Genomic DNA, 14,287 nt, shown 5'->3' on the forward strand with positions numbered 1-14,287 from the left:
TCTATATAACGAAAATTCCCCACAGTGGTATAGTTCAGGGGTATCCGAGTTATATCGAATGAAAATAAATTTGTTTTTCTTTGTCTGTGCTTTATCGGGCTGATACAAATGAAATATTCTTTGAGTAAATTGAATTGTTTTCAAATAAAGTTCCTAACTTTTAAGATTTGTTCATTTCAAAATCGTATCACCGTATTTCAAAGGTATTTGGAACGTTTAATTTGTCTCAAACATAAGCATTGTTTCCATTTGAATATACCTACCTATCTCAATGGAAATTTACAGCATTTCGTGAAATGGCAAAAACAGTTTAAAAAAATGCTATTTCCAGTATACAAAATCGTAAAAATCGATCAACGTTTGACAGCTACGGTTTAATCGATTCCGGAACCATGGTGCACCGTGTACCGGGGCCTGCATATCGACTTTGACAAATTACAAAAAATCGGATCGTTGAGCAGAGCGGACGGAGCGTTGCTGTGCGTGCGTGCGTTTAAAGCTAATCTTTTGTTCGTCTCAAACACTTTGCAGTACGCGTTTCAGCTGAAAATTACTACATTTGATTGGTCGTGTTTGTTGTCTAAATCGTTCGTTCGAGCCAACTGCCGTAAAACAGTTTTCGTCTAGTAATCGAACTCGCGCGTCTTTTCCGTGTGTTGCCCGTTTGTCTTCCCGTGGTGTTACCGGTTTGATTTCGCTTGCGATAGTGTGAGGAAAACAGAAAGCTCTCATTGTCCATTGAAATCCACCAAAGCCAACTGAAAATAGTAAGTTCAAAAATGTGTAGACGCTATTTTTCTTTTGCTCACATCACATTGATACCGTAATCTTTGTGGCAAATAGCTCCTGGTGCGGCTTCCTGATATTGTTCTGTGGTATTGCTTTATGGTGCGTGTGTGTGTATGTGCGTGCGTTATTCATTAAATGGTTTGGTAGTCAAATAGAACAAGTGCAACAAGCAACTGTGCTACCACGCAAAACCTACCTGCAAACATTCTAAAGCCTAGAATAGCGAAAAAAAGCCTTCCAACAACCTATGTGTAGCCTCACAAAGATACAAGTAGGCTTGAAAAAGGGGTATACGCTTCGAAAGCACTGTAACGCACGTAGCGGCGGGTGGCGCTGGCGTTCCTTGGGCGCGGAACTTTATTTTTAGGTTATTTTTGTTTTTCTGAGGCAGGGCAACCTGTGGCAAGTTAGGTTTTCCGGGGTGCGTGCGGGTATAATTCGCGGGCTTCTCTGCCGAGAAAGGTCACACTTTTCCCGTGCAGAAAAACAGCCAAACGAAGAGACTGCTAGGTTGTTCGCCAAGGCAATGGCGCAGTGCGTGTGAAAAGGATAGCCGTACTCTCTCTCATTTTTAAATGAAAATGGCGTATGTGCAGTGAAGGGCTAATACAGACTTTGGGTTGAACAAAATCGTTTACATTTGTGACCAATTATGTAGTGTAATAGTTATGTTTCTGTAGCATATAAATATGAAAAAAAGATAAAATAATCTTATCTTCCCCCGGGAAGGGGTTTTCAATCGGTCTGGTCGCATTGGATTCTTCCTAGAAGACCGTTGACTACGAATGATCAAACGTGTGTATGTGTATCGCTCGCTCTCTCTCATATTGAAAAAACCCGTACGATGTAGAACAGTGTGCGTGTGAGTAAATTCGCTTCTCTTGTTCTCTTTCGTGCATATGTGGTTCATAAGCACAAGGATGTTTTATGCTTACTTTTATGATGTACAGCTCACACACCAAAGAAAGATGCGTTGGTATTCGGTCCCTTCGACGGGTAGAATGTTTGCCCGTGATGAAGGAATGATAGAAAAGCGAGTACGAAAAGTATGGGAACGTTAATTAAGCGAACTGAACGTCGCCCGCCTTAAATCTGGTCCCACCACAGCCGTCTTGGATGAGATAGTTGAGCGATAATGATTACAACTTAACTTAACGATGCAATATGGACAAATTGTAATCGTGTTTTTGATTGAAATAATATAAACACTACTCGTTATTATTTCTATTACAATGTTCTTACATTTTGGCCCATCCCGGGTTAATACTTAAAGACTTATAGACCCAATGTCTATAATGCAAAGAAACAATAGGAACCGGGCTGAAACCTCGAATAATGCGGATCGTTCATCAATCCCATAGTATATAAGAAATATTTTTGCAACAAGCTTTAAAAAAGTTGCAAATTTCATTAGACAGTAGGTAAGGCAAATAAATCAACCTCCACATCGGTTATTATAAAGTAATATAAAATGTTATCATTTTAGCTAAACATACAAACAAACATCATCTGTGTCTTGATTTGGAAATTGTTTCACGGTCCATGGAATACCTTCCCCAACAGGGAACAAAATGGAAAGCTGTCCAACCGCTTTTTCTCTTCAACTTCAATCTGACCAAAGAAATGCCTTCCCTTCGCATTTTTTCATGCGACAAGTGGTGCCGTTATGGAAAAAAGAATTAAGAAAAACACGTTCCTATCCGTGGCCGTGCACTTGTGCCCTGTTTGTAAACATTTTACGCCCGGTCTACAATGGGACATGAAAGGGAGAGGAAACAAAATTCATCACGTGTAAATTTGCGCGCCATTTACAGTAAAAAAACATTCACGTGAAAACACTAGAAATGTTGAAAGTCATGCCACAATTGATGAATATCTGTGATATATCTGTTCATTGTTCATGTGCATTTATCCATTGTGGTATATTGTGTGTACGATTTGGTAAGAAACGTTCAAGAGTAAGTTATCGTTGCGCTAAGAAACAAAAAAACCATAGTTGTATGTCCCTCACTGTCTTAGAACCCGGCACATCATTACTTTGTTATTTATAAACTCAATCACACTCAACGTGTTAGCATATCTGCGGTGAGCAGCATGATCTCTGATTGTCGGTGTATTTATCAAATACCGCAACACATTTAAGGGCGGCTTAAGCAACGAAATCATCTAAATCTATTCACTCTTACAGTTCCTTAAAGGATACACTTCACCACAACGATCAGTTACCCGCGGTAAGCGTGTGTGAAGGATGCCGAATTTAGATTCATTCGAAAAACGTGCGTACGTTTGAAATTTTCGTAATTTATTCTCGGCACTACAGACCACTACAACCACACAGCAAAACCGAGAAAAAGCAACATTCGTTCTGTCTCTTTAAAGAACTAGCACTATTGAGTTTCTATTTCCTTCTTTATGCTCGTACGACTCAATGCGTTGAGTACGCGTGTAACTTTTGCACGATATTTCTCAGTCTGCAACGTTTAGCGGTATCTATGTCAGCCGACGCGCGAAAACAAAACGGCAAAAATCCGGTAGGCAGCGAAAAAACGACAGAAATTAGCGAACCGCGTGCGTGACGACGAAAACGACGACGATGCCTCCTTAGATTATTGGCCCCCCTCGGGGGTAAGCTAACGAAAGCATATGTGTGTGTGTGTGTGTGTGTGTTTCGATTTATTTTATTTTTCTTTGTTTTTTGCCTCAATGCTTGCGTACGGTCATGGTCAGCAAATTGTTGCTCGTCTGTATCTTGAACTTCACTTTCTTTCAACCTACCAAACGTGGGTGCGTGCTCAGCTAAGTGGGAGAAGTGATCAGGTAAAGTGTTATCGCTTTGCAAAACGATACCAAACAGCAGACACGTTTTTTCATAAATATTTACGTAAGCATGGCAGTATCTTCCTGTCCATCAAGTACGCAATATTCGCCCCGTTGCGAGGCAACATGCCAACGGACAGGTGATGCGATGTGGGTGATATTTTAAGAAAAAGCTATTTATTTTTTTATTCTTCTATCGCCATCACGACGACCGCATGTTATTGACTGCAGACTCTGGGAAGTGACAATAATTTTAAACCGCCAAACGCCTTTAACTGAGAACGTTTCGCACATGATTTAACTATGTATCTGTGTGTGAATGTAAAATAACAAATGCTAAAACCCCTTCTTTAATGATATGCATCGCGATGAATGTGCATCGATTAATGTCATATTGTGCGCATTCCGCTTGCACAGCGTGGTCTTAGTAGGTATGCAAAAAGGTTCTCGTGGTAAATCACACACCAATGTTCAAAACGATCGAGTTTGATCAAGTGAGAGCATATTTTAACTTCTACTTATGGTCCTCTTTAAATCCATCTCTTTTAAAGTGTGTATTCTTCTTTGTTAGTCGTTGTTTCCGATTCTTGGCCATTTTTTCTCACTGAGGCGTCTATCCTTTTCGACGGACAGATTAAATTGTAACGCTTGATCGGGTTTACACAGCGCGCGCGTTAGAGCTGATTCTGAAACCTTACAAGCCAACAACATCGAACAACAATGCTCGACAAACATAAACGAGGTGAAGGCAGAAGAATGAGGTGGTGCCAGTGAATGACAAAATAAACGAATCGTCTCGCCCCCGATCTGCCCAACACGCTCTTGTTGTGAAATAGGCGCATTGGATGGCCAGTGGTGCGTTGTTACGACCTGATAAAGATTCGGTTCCCTTTTCGCTGGGTGATTGGACGACAAGTGTGCTGAAGGTTGGCTAGGTGTGGTGTTATTTTGTTTCCAATGGCTATAAATTCGATTTTGTAGTGCATTTATCTAAATAGTGTTGTCGATTAGCGTTTGGGGAAGGGGGGGACGGAGTTGATGGGACGATAGGTTCGCTTATTAGACTATTGTTTTTCCATGTACTATTACTAGAACGAATGATAGTTGTAAGAGACTGAAAAAACTAAGTGAAGCAGGAAATGAAGCTATGTTTCATTGGTAATTATTACAAGAAACACGCGGCTCACACAAACACGCTGGCGTGAATTAGAAAAATAAAAACCATGCCGGTTCTTCGCTTGTTTGTATTCGCGATCGCAACAACATACACATGCGCAACATGATGTTTGGGCATCGAAACAATGCTGACCACAAATTTAGAAGATTTTACACATGCACGTTATTCGTAACAAGTGATTAAGTAAAGCTATTACTGTAAGCATAGTACAAATGATAGAGGTTATAAATAATTTTATTTAGAGTAAGATATTTTATAATTAAGTAATACATTTATAACATTTAATAGTTTTCCCTATTTCGTGCAAAATTATGTAATTTTTGTATTATTTAAAGGAAGCGATAGTTTATTTGCAATGTTATTTTCATGTAGTATGCGTTTTTAATTTACTCACTGTAGCGATGTTTCTTTCGATTTCGTAGTGTAGGTTCTATATACAACAAGCACAGTAGGCAGTGATTTTTACCGGCATGGTTTTACCATAGCGACCGGGTACGCACAGTTCCATTCGTGCATTAGTAGTAGTGTTATGTGCTAACCAGTGCGAACCCTGCCCGCGCAATCGACTACTATATGTACATGTAAAACATAGTCGCACACAACGCACCACGGATGAGAGCACAGACAAGTAACTCAATGATTAACGCCCGGAACGACGCATACATTGTGAGAGCTCTAGATTTGTCTCATTTTTCTCCGCTATGTAACGAATAAAGAACTTGTGTTTCAAGTGGCATGCCGTTCGCCCGTTAATTTTTTATCGTCACATGCTCTAACGTATCTTTTGTTCTATCGTTTTAGATGTCGCTGCAAGTGTCCAATCAAAACCCGTCCGGACGTCGTACGCCACAGGTGTACCAAGGATTTGGTGGTGTGGTAACAGCACCTAACGTAACCACAACGCCAACGGCCACTAACGGTGGTGGTCCAGGCAATGCTCCCGGTAGTGGATCCGTTGGCCGACCGGCAAAAGGAAACAATAAACAGTCACAGATCCCTGTCGCAATCGGTAGCATGGTCGGTACACCATCGAACATCGAAACGGCTGCACCACAGACAGCCGTGGTACATCCCGGTACTGCCGGTACTACCGATGCCTCACCCGGGAAAAAACAGATGCAATCAGATCATTTATATGGCATGAAACAACAAGGTACATCGATGACGATGGTCCCTGCACCGGCACCTGCCGGGGCAAACCGCTCAACCACAAATGGATCCCAACCGGGCGGGAACGAAAAGGCACGCAAGAGCTCCACCAGTGGAGAAGGCATGGGTGCGAAAAAGGTAGAACCAGCAACGACACAGCTTCCAGTGATTGGTGAGACTGGTACTGCAAAGGGACGGGCACCAACAAACGCTCGTAATCAGCAAAAGCAATCCTCGGATGAAGGTGCCACAGCGAAAGGATCGGAGCAGCAGCCAAAATCGGAGAAGAAGGTCACTGCTGAGTTTGAAAACTCGCTCCTCGCGGAAAAATCACTCAAAGGATTCGGCTCGGACGGTGAGGAGATGGATTCGCTTTTGCTGGAGCCGTGGGATTTGGAAGACACACAATCGCTAGCCCGCTCGATTGGGGGAAAATCCAAGATGCAGAAGGCGGCTCCACAGGCACAGGCACGCGTCAGTCCATTCAAGGCGGGTGGAAAACCGCAAACCAAACAGGATACTGCTGCTGCTGCTGCTGCTGCTGACAAGGAAGCAGCCAACAGTCAGAACAAGAACGCACACGCAACCGAATCGGAAGGTGAAAAGAATCGTTCACCTAAAGCGACTCCGAAAGCTGCCGAAGCCGATGCTCCATCTACACCGACTAATGTTGGCGATAGCGATTCGTTGATCGGACGCCCGCTACGTTCCATATCCGGCCGTCGCTCGACTCGCCCGATTGCGGACATCAAGTTTACGCATCATCGTCGTTCGGCCGCTAACGATTCGATTTCCAGCATGAACGTTACGATCGGTTCGGAAGTTGGAAATGACAGTCTGCTGTTGCGTACGCCAGGATCAGCATCGCGCAAACGCAAAGATATGACGCCTGAATCGACTTCCGATGATGCTGCGGTGGTTGAGAGCCCGAAACGAGCTCGGCTCGATTTTACCGGCTTGCTCGGCATGGTTGCCACACCGGTAACGATGCTGAAGAATCGACTGTCACGTGTCAAGCTGCACAGTACACCACGCTCGCTGGCCGTTGACGAAGAGGACGCCTCGAAGGTGGTTACGGCGGAAGCGACCACCACAACTACCACCAACATGTCGACCGAGGAGAAGGAAGGTGATGTTGCTGGCAAAGCAATGGAGGTAGATGTGGCCGAAAAGGAAAAACCTGACGAAGCCGGTCAGGCGGCAGTCTCCGAAAAGGATGCCGAGGGATCGTCCGCCACCACCGTCGTTGATGATGAGGTTGAGGTGAAGATCGTCACCGATCAACAGCAGCAAAAGCAGTGGTGTAGTATTATGTAAGGCTAAAATGGCATATGTATCCATGTAATCGCAACCAGATTGGGCTCTGTCTACCGTTCCAACACGATTTAAATCTCCTTCATCCCTACCTGCCCCATCCTGTCTCCTTATAATCCCCCACCATACGCCCCGGTGTGATGCATTTGTATTTGTATCTGTATCCTTTGTCCTGTTTTTTTTAACGAAAAGGAAAACACACTCTTCCCCCAGGAATCGTCAACGTTCGATTTTTCGGGAAGTGTAAATCGGTACATAATTATACTTCGCGTCGTAGGTGCGGTTCACAAATTTATCACAAATATTCTTTTATTTACATGTAGATGTAGCATGTATACGTTTTTTTCTGTTTCTAAGACCATTTCACACTTGGAATAGACTGTCGACAGCAGGGAGAAAAAGGATATGCGTTTAAGTTTTTTTTGTTTTCACCCATTTGCAAACGGAAAATGTTTTGCTAAACAAACGTTACGATCATCACTATCTCTGTACATCATCCTCGGCACATGGTTCTGTCGATGAATGTGTTGTTGGATGGTTTTTTGGTTTAATCCCGTCTCATAACCGATGTCTAGTGCGCGTGGATTTAGTGAAAGATTAGGAATAAAAGCAATTTTTATGTACGGCAGGAGATTGGATGATTTCGTTTTATTAAAAATCGGAAATATAATATTTGTTTTTTCGTTTTTGTGTTTTCACCAATCATCTCTCTACTCTCTACCCCAGCAAATATGTAGCAACTAATGGACGCGCGTGTGCCGTCCGTCTTCCCCCTTAAGCAGAAACAAATTAGTATGTAGTGCAAGTGTGTTCTCTCTAATCGCAAAAAAGGAATGCATGTTTAGGTGGCATAATGAGTTTTACTGTGTACACCGGATAGGATTATTTTTAGTGGATGTAACGTGAACATGAATTTTGCACCGATAAGATGGAAACCACTGTAAACGTGTGAAGGTTGTGTAAGGTGACAACATTTACTCCTCTCTACTGTAAATGTCTGGTGAAAGAACTCAAATTTGACCACACAAACAACAAGTACGATAAACACATATCACACAACCCAAAAAAATACAAAACAAAAGGTGCAACAAATCAAATTCACAAAGCAAACAAAAAAAACTATTTTTAATTCTGTAAAACACCAACTCATTTACGGACAAAAGTGAAATAAATCAATCTCAACTGTTTTATGGAAACGTTTTTAATTTGGAAAACGAATATACCTATCTGTATTTGTAAGACTAAAATTGAATAACTGGAAAGTAATGAACGAAAGAAAAAGTGTGTAAAGTTGGAGAAAAATGAATGGAATATGTTTCTTCATCGAAAATGTTGGCAAAACCACAGAAATAATCGAAGTGAGCGGTTTTTAGCATCGATTAGGAGCTAAAGATCGACCGTAGAGTAGTTTTAAGCCATTTACGCAAAGTTGGATTCTAAAAGGAGCAAATTAACAGCTAAAAAAACGTTTGCCAAAGGGTGGTGAAGCAGCTCAAAAGGTGGCCAAATCAGGACTAACGGCCATGAAGGTTCTACTTTGTGTGCTTGGAGGAACTGGAAAGGAATAATTTATTACGAGTTACTTCCGTATGGTTAAAAACTGGATTCAGAGTTTTACTGTCAACCACAGGTCCGTTTGAAGGTATGCATTGACCTCAAATAGCCAGAATCGACCAACATGTGTTGTATTCTAGCTAGGCCACATTTGTCTGTTGTGACTCGTCAATATCTCAAGAAGCTTGGTTGGCTGATGAAGCTGATGTTAAATAAAATCATGAATTTATACGTGTTCGTATCGTGCCGAAATCATCCGATGATGACATTCAAAGAAGCTTTAAATAAAATAATTCCACCAGAAACGTGTGTCGTTTCTCCAGAAAACGTGTCCACGCAGATTCGACCGATTTCGCGTGTGGTGTTCTAGATATTGCTTTGAGTGGGAAAATGTTAAAACTGATCTATGAAGTCAATGTAGGTAATAACTATAACGTCACGATTATTACACGACCGTACTTATGGTATCCTAATCGTCTAAAGTCTAAAGCGTTGGGTTATCTTATCGAAATACCGTTATCAGAGATGGGAGCTGCACACCCGGCATTGTTTTAAAGGTTGCTATTTCCGTTTTTGTCATCATTTCGCAAAGCAACCTCTGCCTAAACGGAACGGTAAGACCAATTTAGACCTTTCAATTTGATCAAAGTAAGCCGGTGATACGGCAAAAAGAGTTGACTTTTAATATCACAAAGAGGAAAAGTGATTTTGCAGTTTGGTTTTCCCTTTTTTGTTACGTATTCGCTCTATGCGAATGATACCGGTCTATTTTTTGTCCTTATCACACCAGCAGCCAGTCCAGTAAACTGTCAATTTGACTATTGATATCGACCGCATATTAGCATAATCTGCACGTAAAAAAGTCCGACTGTTCATATTACTTCTTCTTCGGCAGCTTAAAAATGTGGTCCTTGGTGGCATGTGTAGGTCTATTGTATGCGCTGTGCGATGTAAACTACTTCATACGGATACTCACCACCGTACTGCACGTGATGCTGTTTCCCGGAACAATCAAGGTCACGGACAAGCATACAATTTACGGTGAGTAGTGAGTCACTTTATCGCGTGCTTGTTGTTTACCACCGGGTTTTTTTTTCTGTTGTTGTTGTTGCTCCATTCATAAGTACAGGATTTTGCACGACGCAGGATGTTGATTTCCTGCTGAACCACATGAACAATGGGCGCTACCTGCGGGAGCTAGACTTTTGCCGCTTCTACTGGTACGGACGGACACGCTTTTGGCCGCTTGGAAATGCGAAGAATCTGCTGCAGGGCGAGTGTATGGTGCGATACCGGCGCATGCTACCCATCTTCCGGCCGTACAAGGTGGAAACTCAGATGATCTGGTGGGACGAACGGTCTATCTACTTCGAGCATAAGTTTATCACACTGCACGATGGTTTTATCCGTACCGTGGCCTACTCACGCCAGCGTGCCATCGGTGTCGATTTGCTCGAGTACGTCCAACAGTTCGCCGAGTGTCGTGATCGACCCGAACAACCGCCCGTCCTGAAGGGCTGGATCGAATCGAACGAAGTGAGCAGCCAGCAGCTACGGAAGTGAGAAGGAAGCAAAACTTTCACCTGACCGCCGAAACAGCCGATCGTACCTGTTTCGATCTTTCTCTCTATTTCACTCGATCGCTACTTTTGCCATCATAGAAAGCCAGGTGAGAAGTACATAAACGAAAGCAGTATGCGTGTGCGTCGGAACTGTGAAGACACACACACACAGACTGCACGGCATCGCTAGAAAGCCTTCCAGCAGCAGGTTTTTCTTCGCATACCATACGAAACCTATAGTCGTTGAAAGGTTTCTGCCGAGTGTGCACCTGTAATTAACCAGCGCGGTAAGAACCTTACTTGAGTGGATTCGCGTATAAATTGTGTTCTTTAGCTTAAAACTGTAGTACGCGCGTGTATGTTTAGTTCCTTTTTTCGTTTTGTTTTATCGTCCAAAACCAAGTTAAACGTAAATCGATGTGTAACCCTACTCTGACCGTGTATCTCATTTGGAGTGGTGGTATAAAGTCCAAAATAACCCATGAGACAGCAAAAATACAAAGCTAACGGATGCAATTGTGGTGTTGCTTCCAGGAGAAGGTTTATGTTTAGTCTCTAGTCAGATCAGAAATGGGTTTTACGCGCTCATATAATCAGTGTAGTTTGTTTTACAAAACGTTTCTCCTAAACTTATAGTTAAGAAACTCAAGTAGATTCGATTTGTCGGATGATATAATGTAATCATGACGTAAGCAACCGGTTCCGGTCTAGATTGTTTGCCTAACATCGACCTGGTTTGCTTGAAATGAAAGTTTGCTGCACAATACAAATTACTGTAATTTAAAAATTATTTTTCGGAATTTAAGAAAACAAAAACGTCTCAACCCTTGGACTTGAGAACATAAATAATTTATTTCACTACTTTCTAATATGGTCGTGGAGCTCACAGTTCATCTTTCGGCTGACCGTACAGATCGACAATCAGTTCATCGATGCTACGCTTAATTTCTTGCCTATAAACCACCAATTCGCTGTCGTCGTCTAATCGGTGGTCTAGATTGTTTCGCAGCACTAGTAACGTATGCCGAAACAGTGGACACTGGGACCACGATTCGTGGCATAGCTGCTTGCATACCTTTAGAGCTTTCACCGTATCATCGGTTAGATTGTCTTCCGGTATGAGAGCAGCTTTTTGCTGGTGAAAGAATTCTCCAGCATGTTTGCAAAATTCCGTCCGCTCTAGCCCATCGGTTAGCTTCGTCGAACGGTATTGCTCGGCCGTGGTTGGATCACTCTTTCCCGCTTTGTCGGTTGCACTGTGGTAATCTTCTAGTACGTCCGCAATCAGCTGCAGCACCTTCACCTTAACCTTCAGCTCGACCTTCTTTTCCCACACACCGTACAGCACACTGTACCCATGCGGCGTAAGCAGTTGCTTCTGGGCAAAAGGGAACTTCCGCACCAAGCTGCCGAACGCGTACAGTGCGGCCGAAAGTTCATCCGTCGTGGAAGCTCGCCCTAGGGCAACGATCAGATTGGAACCACCGTTTCGTTCGATTAGTGCGACCTTTGCCTTGGGATTGTTTTGTATGACCGTGCCTAGTAGCCTGAGGGCTTTCGTACGCGTCACACTGTCCTCGGTGCGGTTTATGCTGGGCCAGATGATTTTCTCCACCCCGCCCCGATCGATGAACTGTAGTGCGTTGTCGATTTGATGTGCCAGGTATTCGAGATCCTCGAACAGTGCGTCTAATTCCTGTCGTTCTGTGGCGGATGATTTCCGGAGCGCTTCATCGAAACGGCCAAACAAATCGGTCATAATTTCACTGTCGCTTTTCAGCTCCACGTTTGCGTCTTTCAGCTCTTGCTTGATCTGTTCGTAGCTTTTAAACCGGGCACGACCCGATTCCTCATTTGTTTCCTCCTCGTACTCATTGGACGGAATATTCTTCAGTGCTTCTTTTATTGCTTCCAAATCCATAACACCAGCGGTTTCTGGATCGCTTGCGCTCGTTCCTGCTACTTGGTGATCCTTGACTTCTTCTCCCGGTACCATCGACAGAGATGAGGAGTCCGTACCATCACTCTCTTTGTCCAGTAATTTGGCTTCCTTTTTGCCGCTGGTTAAGTTTATCCTTACGTGCAATCCTTCTGGGATTGATTGGCCCTCCTTGATCTCCTGCCATTCGTGTGTTGGCACGAACTTGTTGGATTCATTCGAACCGGTCGCCGCTTGTGTAGTGACGGTAAACACCACCAAACTTAACAATAGCACTAGCCTACACACGTCCGCTAGCATGTTGAATCGGGAGCTTTGGATGCGATATCTCTCGGACACAATCTTTTTATACAAACTGTACAATTTCTGACGAAATAAACATGTTTTCTTGTGCGAGGATGGCTCTGATTTGAACTTTTGTTTTGAAATATACACGTCATAGAATTGAGGTTATGATGTGTAGTCGAGCAGTTTTGACGTATCCGAGGTGTCGCATTTTTTCGAGTACTTTCGGATGTAAACAAACTAGTGATGGGACAATTGGAAAAAAATAGGAACGGAACGGAGCTGGGTTCCTTTTGAAAAAGAACGGAACGGAACTGGTAGGTTAGTTGGTTTCTGGTTCTGGTTCTGGAAATTGAATTGATAGCGGGGAGGGGAGGAGTGGTCGTAATGGCAGATGAAATTAAATTTATAGCGCAGGAGGGATGGGGGGGCGGGGGTGGTTGTTTGTCAGTGCTCTCGTGATGTAACTCGTAACTGGAACGGAAATGTACACCTATTCTATCCAAGTTCTGTAAACCTACCAGGTTGATACGGTTCATAATTCCGAACCTAGTTCCGCGAACCTAGCAGGTTCAAAATCTTGAACCTAGTTCCGATCGTTCATCTTAAGGAACGGAACGAACCTACCAGGTTCATTCCGGAGCGCACATCACTAAAACAAACCACTTTCGAGCTAAAATTGTGCAGCGTTTTTTAGACAGTTTTTTCGTTCGTTTAAATTATTTAGATGCTATTCAAATTGCGCAAAGCATTTATTTGTTTGCAGTTTATGATTGCTTTTTTATAATGTACCTTGTCTTAATTGGAGTGACTGTATAAAACATTCTTTGGAAAAATTACTTATGTTATACATTCCCCGGACCCGCACTAATTGTTAATTAATCCTTCCAGAAAATGATCTCCTGTGTGTTGCTGGTAGGACTGCTAGTCCTTTACATGATCTGGGACGTGAACTACTTCCTCCGATGCGTGGCAACGCTCGGCTACGGTATGCTGTTTCAACGCAAACGCAAAGTTACAGAACAAACAGCCATCTACGGGCTCTGCACGACACAGGACGTGGACATCTTTATCCGTCACATGAACAATGCTCGGTATCTGCGGGAACTTGACTTTGCACGCTTCCACTTCTACGGTCTAACCGGAATCTATGGCAAAATTAAGGCCAAACGTGGTGGCGCAGTACAGGGCGCTTCCAGTGTGCGTTATCGGCGCACGATCCCAATCTTTACCGCCTATAAAATCACCACCAAGTTGGTCTGGTGGGACGACAAAGCTATCTACCTGGAGCAACAGTTCGTGACGCTAGCGGACGGTTTCGTGCGCGCCGTAGCCATGTCCAAACAGTGCATTACCAACGTGGACGTACTAGAGCTGATGAAAGAATTCCCTGGCGCTGAACAGAGACCACCAATGCCGGAGGAACTGAAGCTGTGGCTCGATTCAATCGAAATGTCTAGCCAGAAGCTGCGTAAGGACAAATAGGATATCGGCAAACCTGGCGGGTGTTATTGCCCGGTTGTGGTGGCATTATACTTAAGCATTTTGTCTGGGGAAAAAACTAGGGGATGGAACTCCTTGCCTATGGCAAGAAAACGCAATCAAATGACAGATAATTAGTAAGCACTTTTCTATAACAAATTTCATCTCAGGTATTACTACTGAACTTGACAATAAATGTTTGAAAATTTGGAACACAAA

The 14,287-nt window shown here is 43.2% G+C and overlaps 4 protein-coding genes across 5 annotated transcripts; 3 read left to right on the forward strand and 1 right to left on the reverse strand.

Moving 5' to 3' along the window:
• The first annotated feature begins 412 nt into the window (after positions 1-412).
• Positions 413-8,464, forward strand: LOC125761661 (mucin-5AC-like). 2 transcript variants are annotated; one of them, XM_049423005.1, is made up of 2 exons: positions 413-767; positions 5,585-8,464. In XM_049423005.1, the coding sequence occupies exon 2, from the start codon at positions 5,585-5,587 to the stop codon at positions 7,247-7,249; it is 1,665 nt and encodes a 554-aa protein (XP_049278962.1). In that variant the 5' UTR covers positions 413-767; the 3' UTR covers positions 7,250-8,464. The 2 variants fall into 2 exon arrangements, with proteins under 2 accessions (XP_049278962.1, XP_049278961.1); XM_049423004.1 differs by lacking the exon at positions 413-767 and adding an exon at positions 5,218-5,449.
• Positions 8,465-9,267: 803 nt separating this feature from the next.
• LOC125761680 (protein THEM6-like) lies at positions 9,268-11,149 on the forward strand. The gene is made up of 3 exons (XM_049423035.1): positions 9,268-9,414; positions 9,696-9,841; positions 9,930-11,149. The coding sequence occupies exons 2-3, from the start codon at positions 9,703-9,705 to the stop codon at positions 10,361-10,363; spliced, it is 573 nt and encodes a 190-aa protein (XP_049278992.1). The 5' UTR covers positions 9,268-9,414; positions 9,696-9,702; the 3' UTR covers positions 10,364-11,149.
• On the forward strand, positions 10,585-14,286 carry LOC125761679 (protein THEM6). Its single transcript, XM_049423033.1, has 2 exons — positions 10,585-10,649; positions 13,478-14,286. The coding sequence occupies exon 2, from the start codon at positions 13,481-13,483 to the stop codon at positions 14,069-14,071; it is 591 nt and encodes a 196-aa protein (XP_049278990.1). The 5' UTR covers positions 10,585-10,649; positions 13,478-13,480; the 3' UTR covers positions 14,072-14,286.
• Positions 11,190-12,892, reverse strand: LOC125761675 (nucleotide exchange factor Sil1). The gene has a single exon (XM_049423029.1). It carries the CDS (start codon positions 12,599-12,601, stop codon positions 11,246-11,248), a length of 1,356 nt encoding a protein of 451 aa, XP_049278986.1. The 5' UTR covers positions 12,602-12,892; the 3' UTR covers positions 11,190-11,245.
• Position 14,287: the final 1 nt, after the last annotated feature.

The sequence above is a fragment of the Anopheles funestus genome, chromosome 2RL, assembly GCF_943734845.2.
Source record: "Anopheles funestus chromosome 2RL, idAnoFuneDA-416_04, whole genome shotgun sequence".
Taxonomy (NCBI): Eukaryota; Metazoa; Arthropoda; class Insecta; order Diptera; family Culicidae; genus Anopheles; species Anopheles funestus.

What these genes read in the sequence shown, in the direction of transcription:
- LOC125761675 (XM_049423029.1), bottom strand. Translation starts at nt 12,601, where the DNA reads ATGCTAGCGGACGTGTGTAGGCTAGTGCTATTGTTAAGTTTGGTGGTG.
- LOC125761680 (XM_049423035.1), top strand. Translation starts at nt 9,703, where the DNA reads ATGTGGTCCTTGGTGGCATGTGTAGGTCTATTGTATGCGCTGTGCGAT. An exon ending in GGACAAGCATACAATTTACG is followed by an intron (nt 9,842 to 9,929) that starts GTGAGTAGTGAG and finishes TCATAAGTACAG; the next exon opens with GATTTTGCACGACGCAGGAT.
- LOC125761661 (XM_049423004.1), top strand. Translation starts at nt 5,396, where the DNA reads ATGAGAGCACAGACAAGTAACTCAATGATTAACGCCCGGAACGACGCA. An exon ending in CCCGGAACGACGCATACATT is followed by an intron (nt 5,450 to 5,584) that starts GTGAGAGCTCTA and finishes CTATCGTTTTAG; the next exon opens with ATGTCGCTGCAAGTGTCCAA.
- LOC125761679 (XM_049423033.1), top strand. Translation starts at nt 13,481, where the DNA reads ATGATCTCCTGTGTGTTGCTGGTAGGACTGCTAGTCCTTTACATGATC.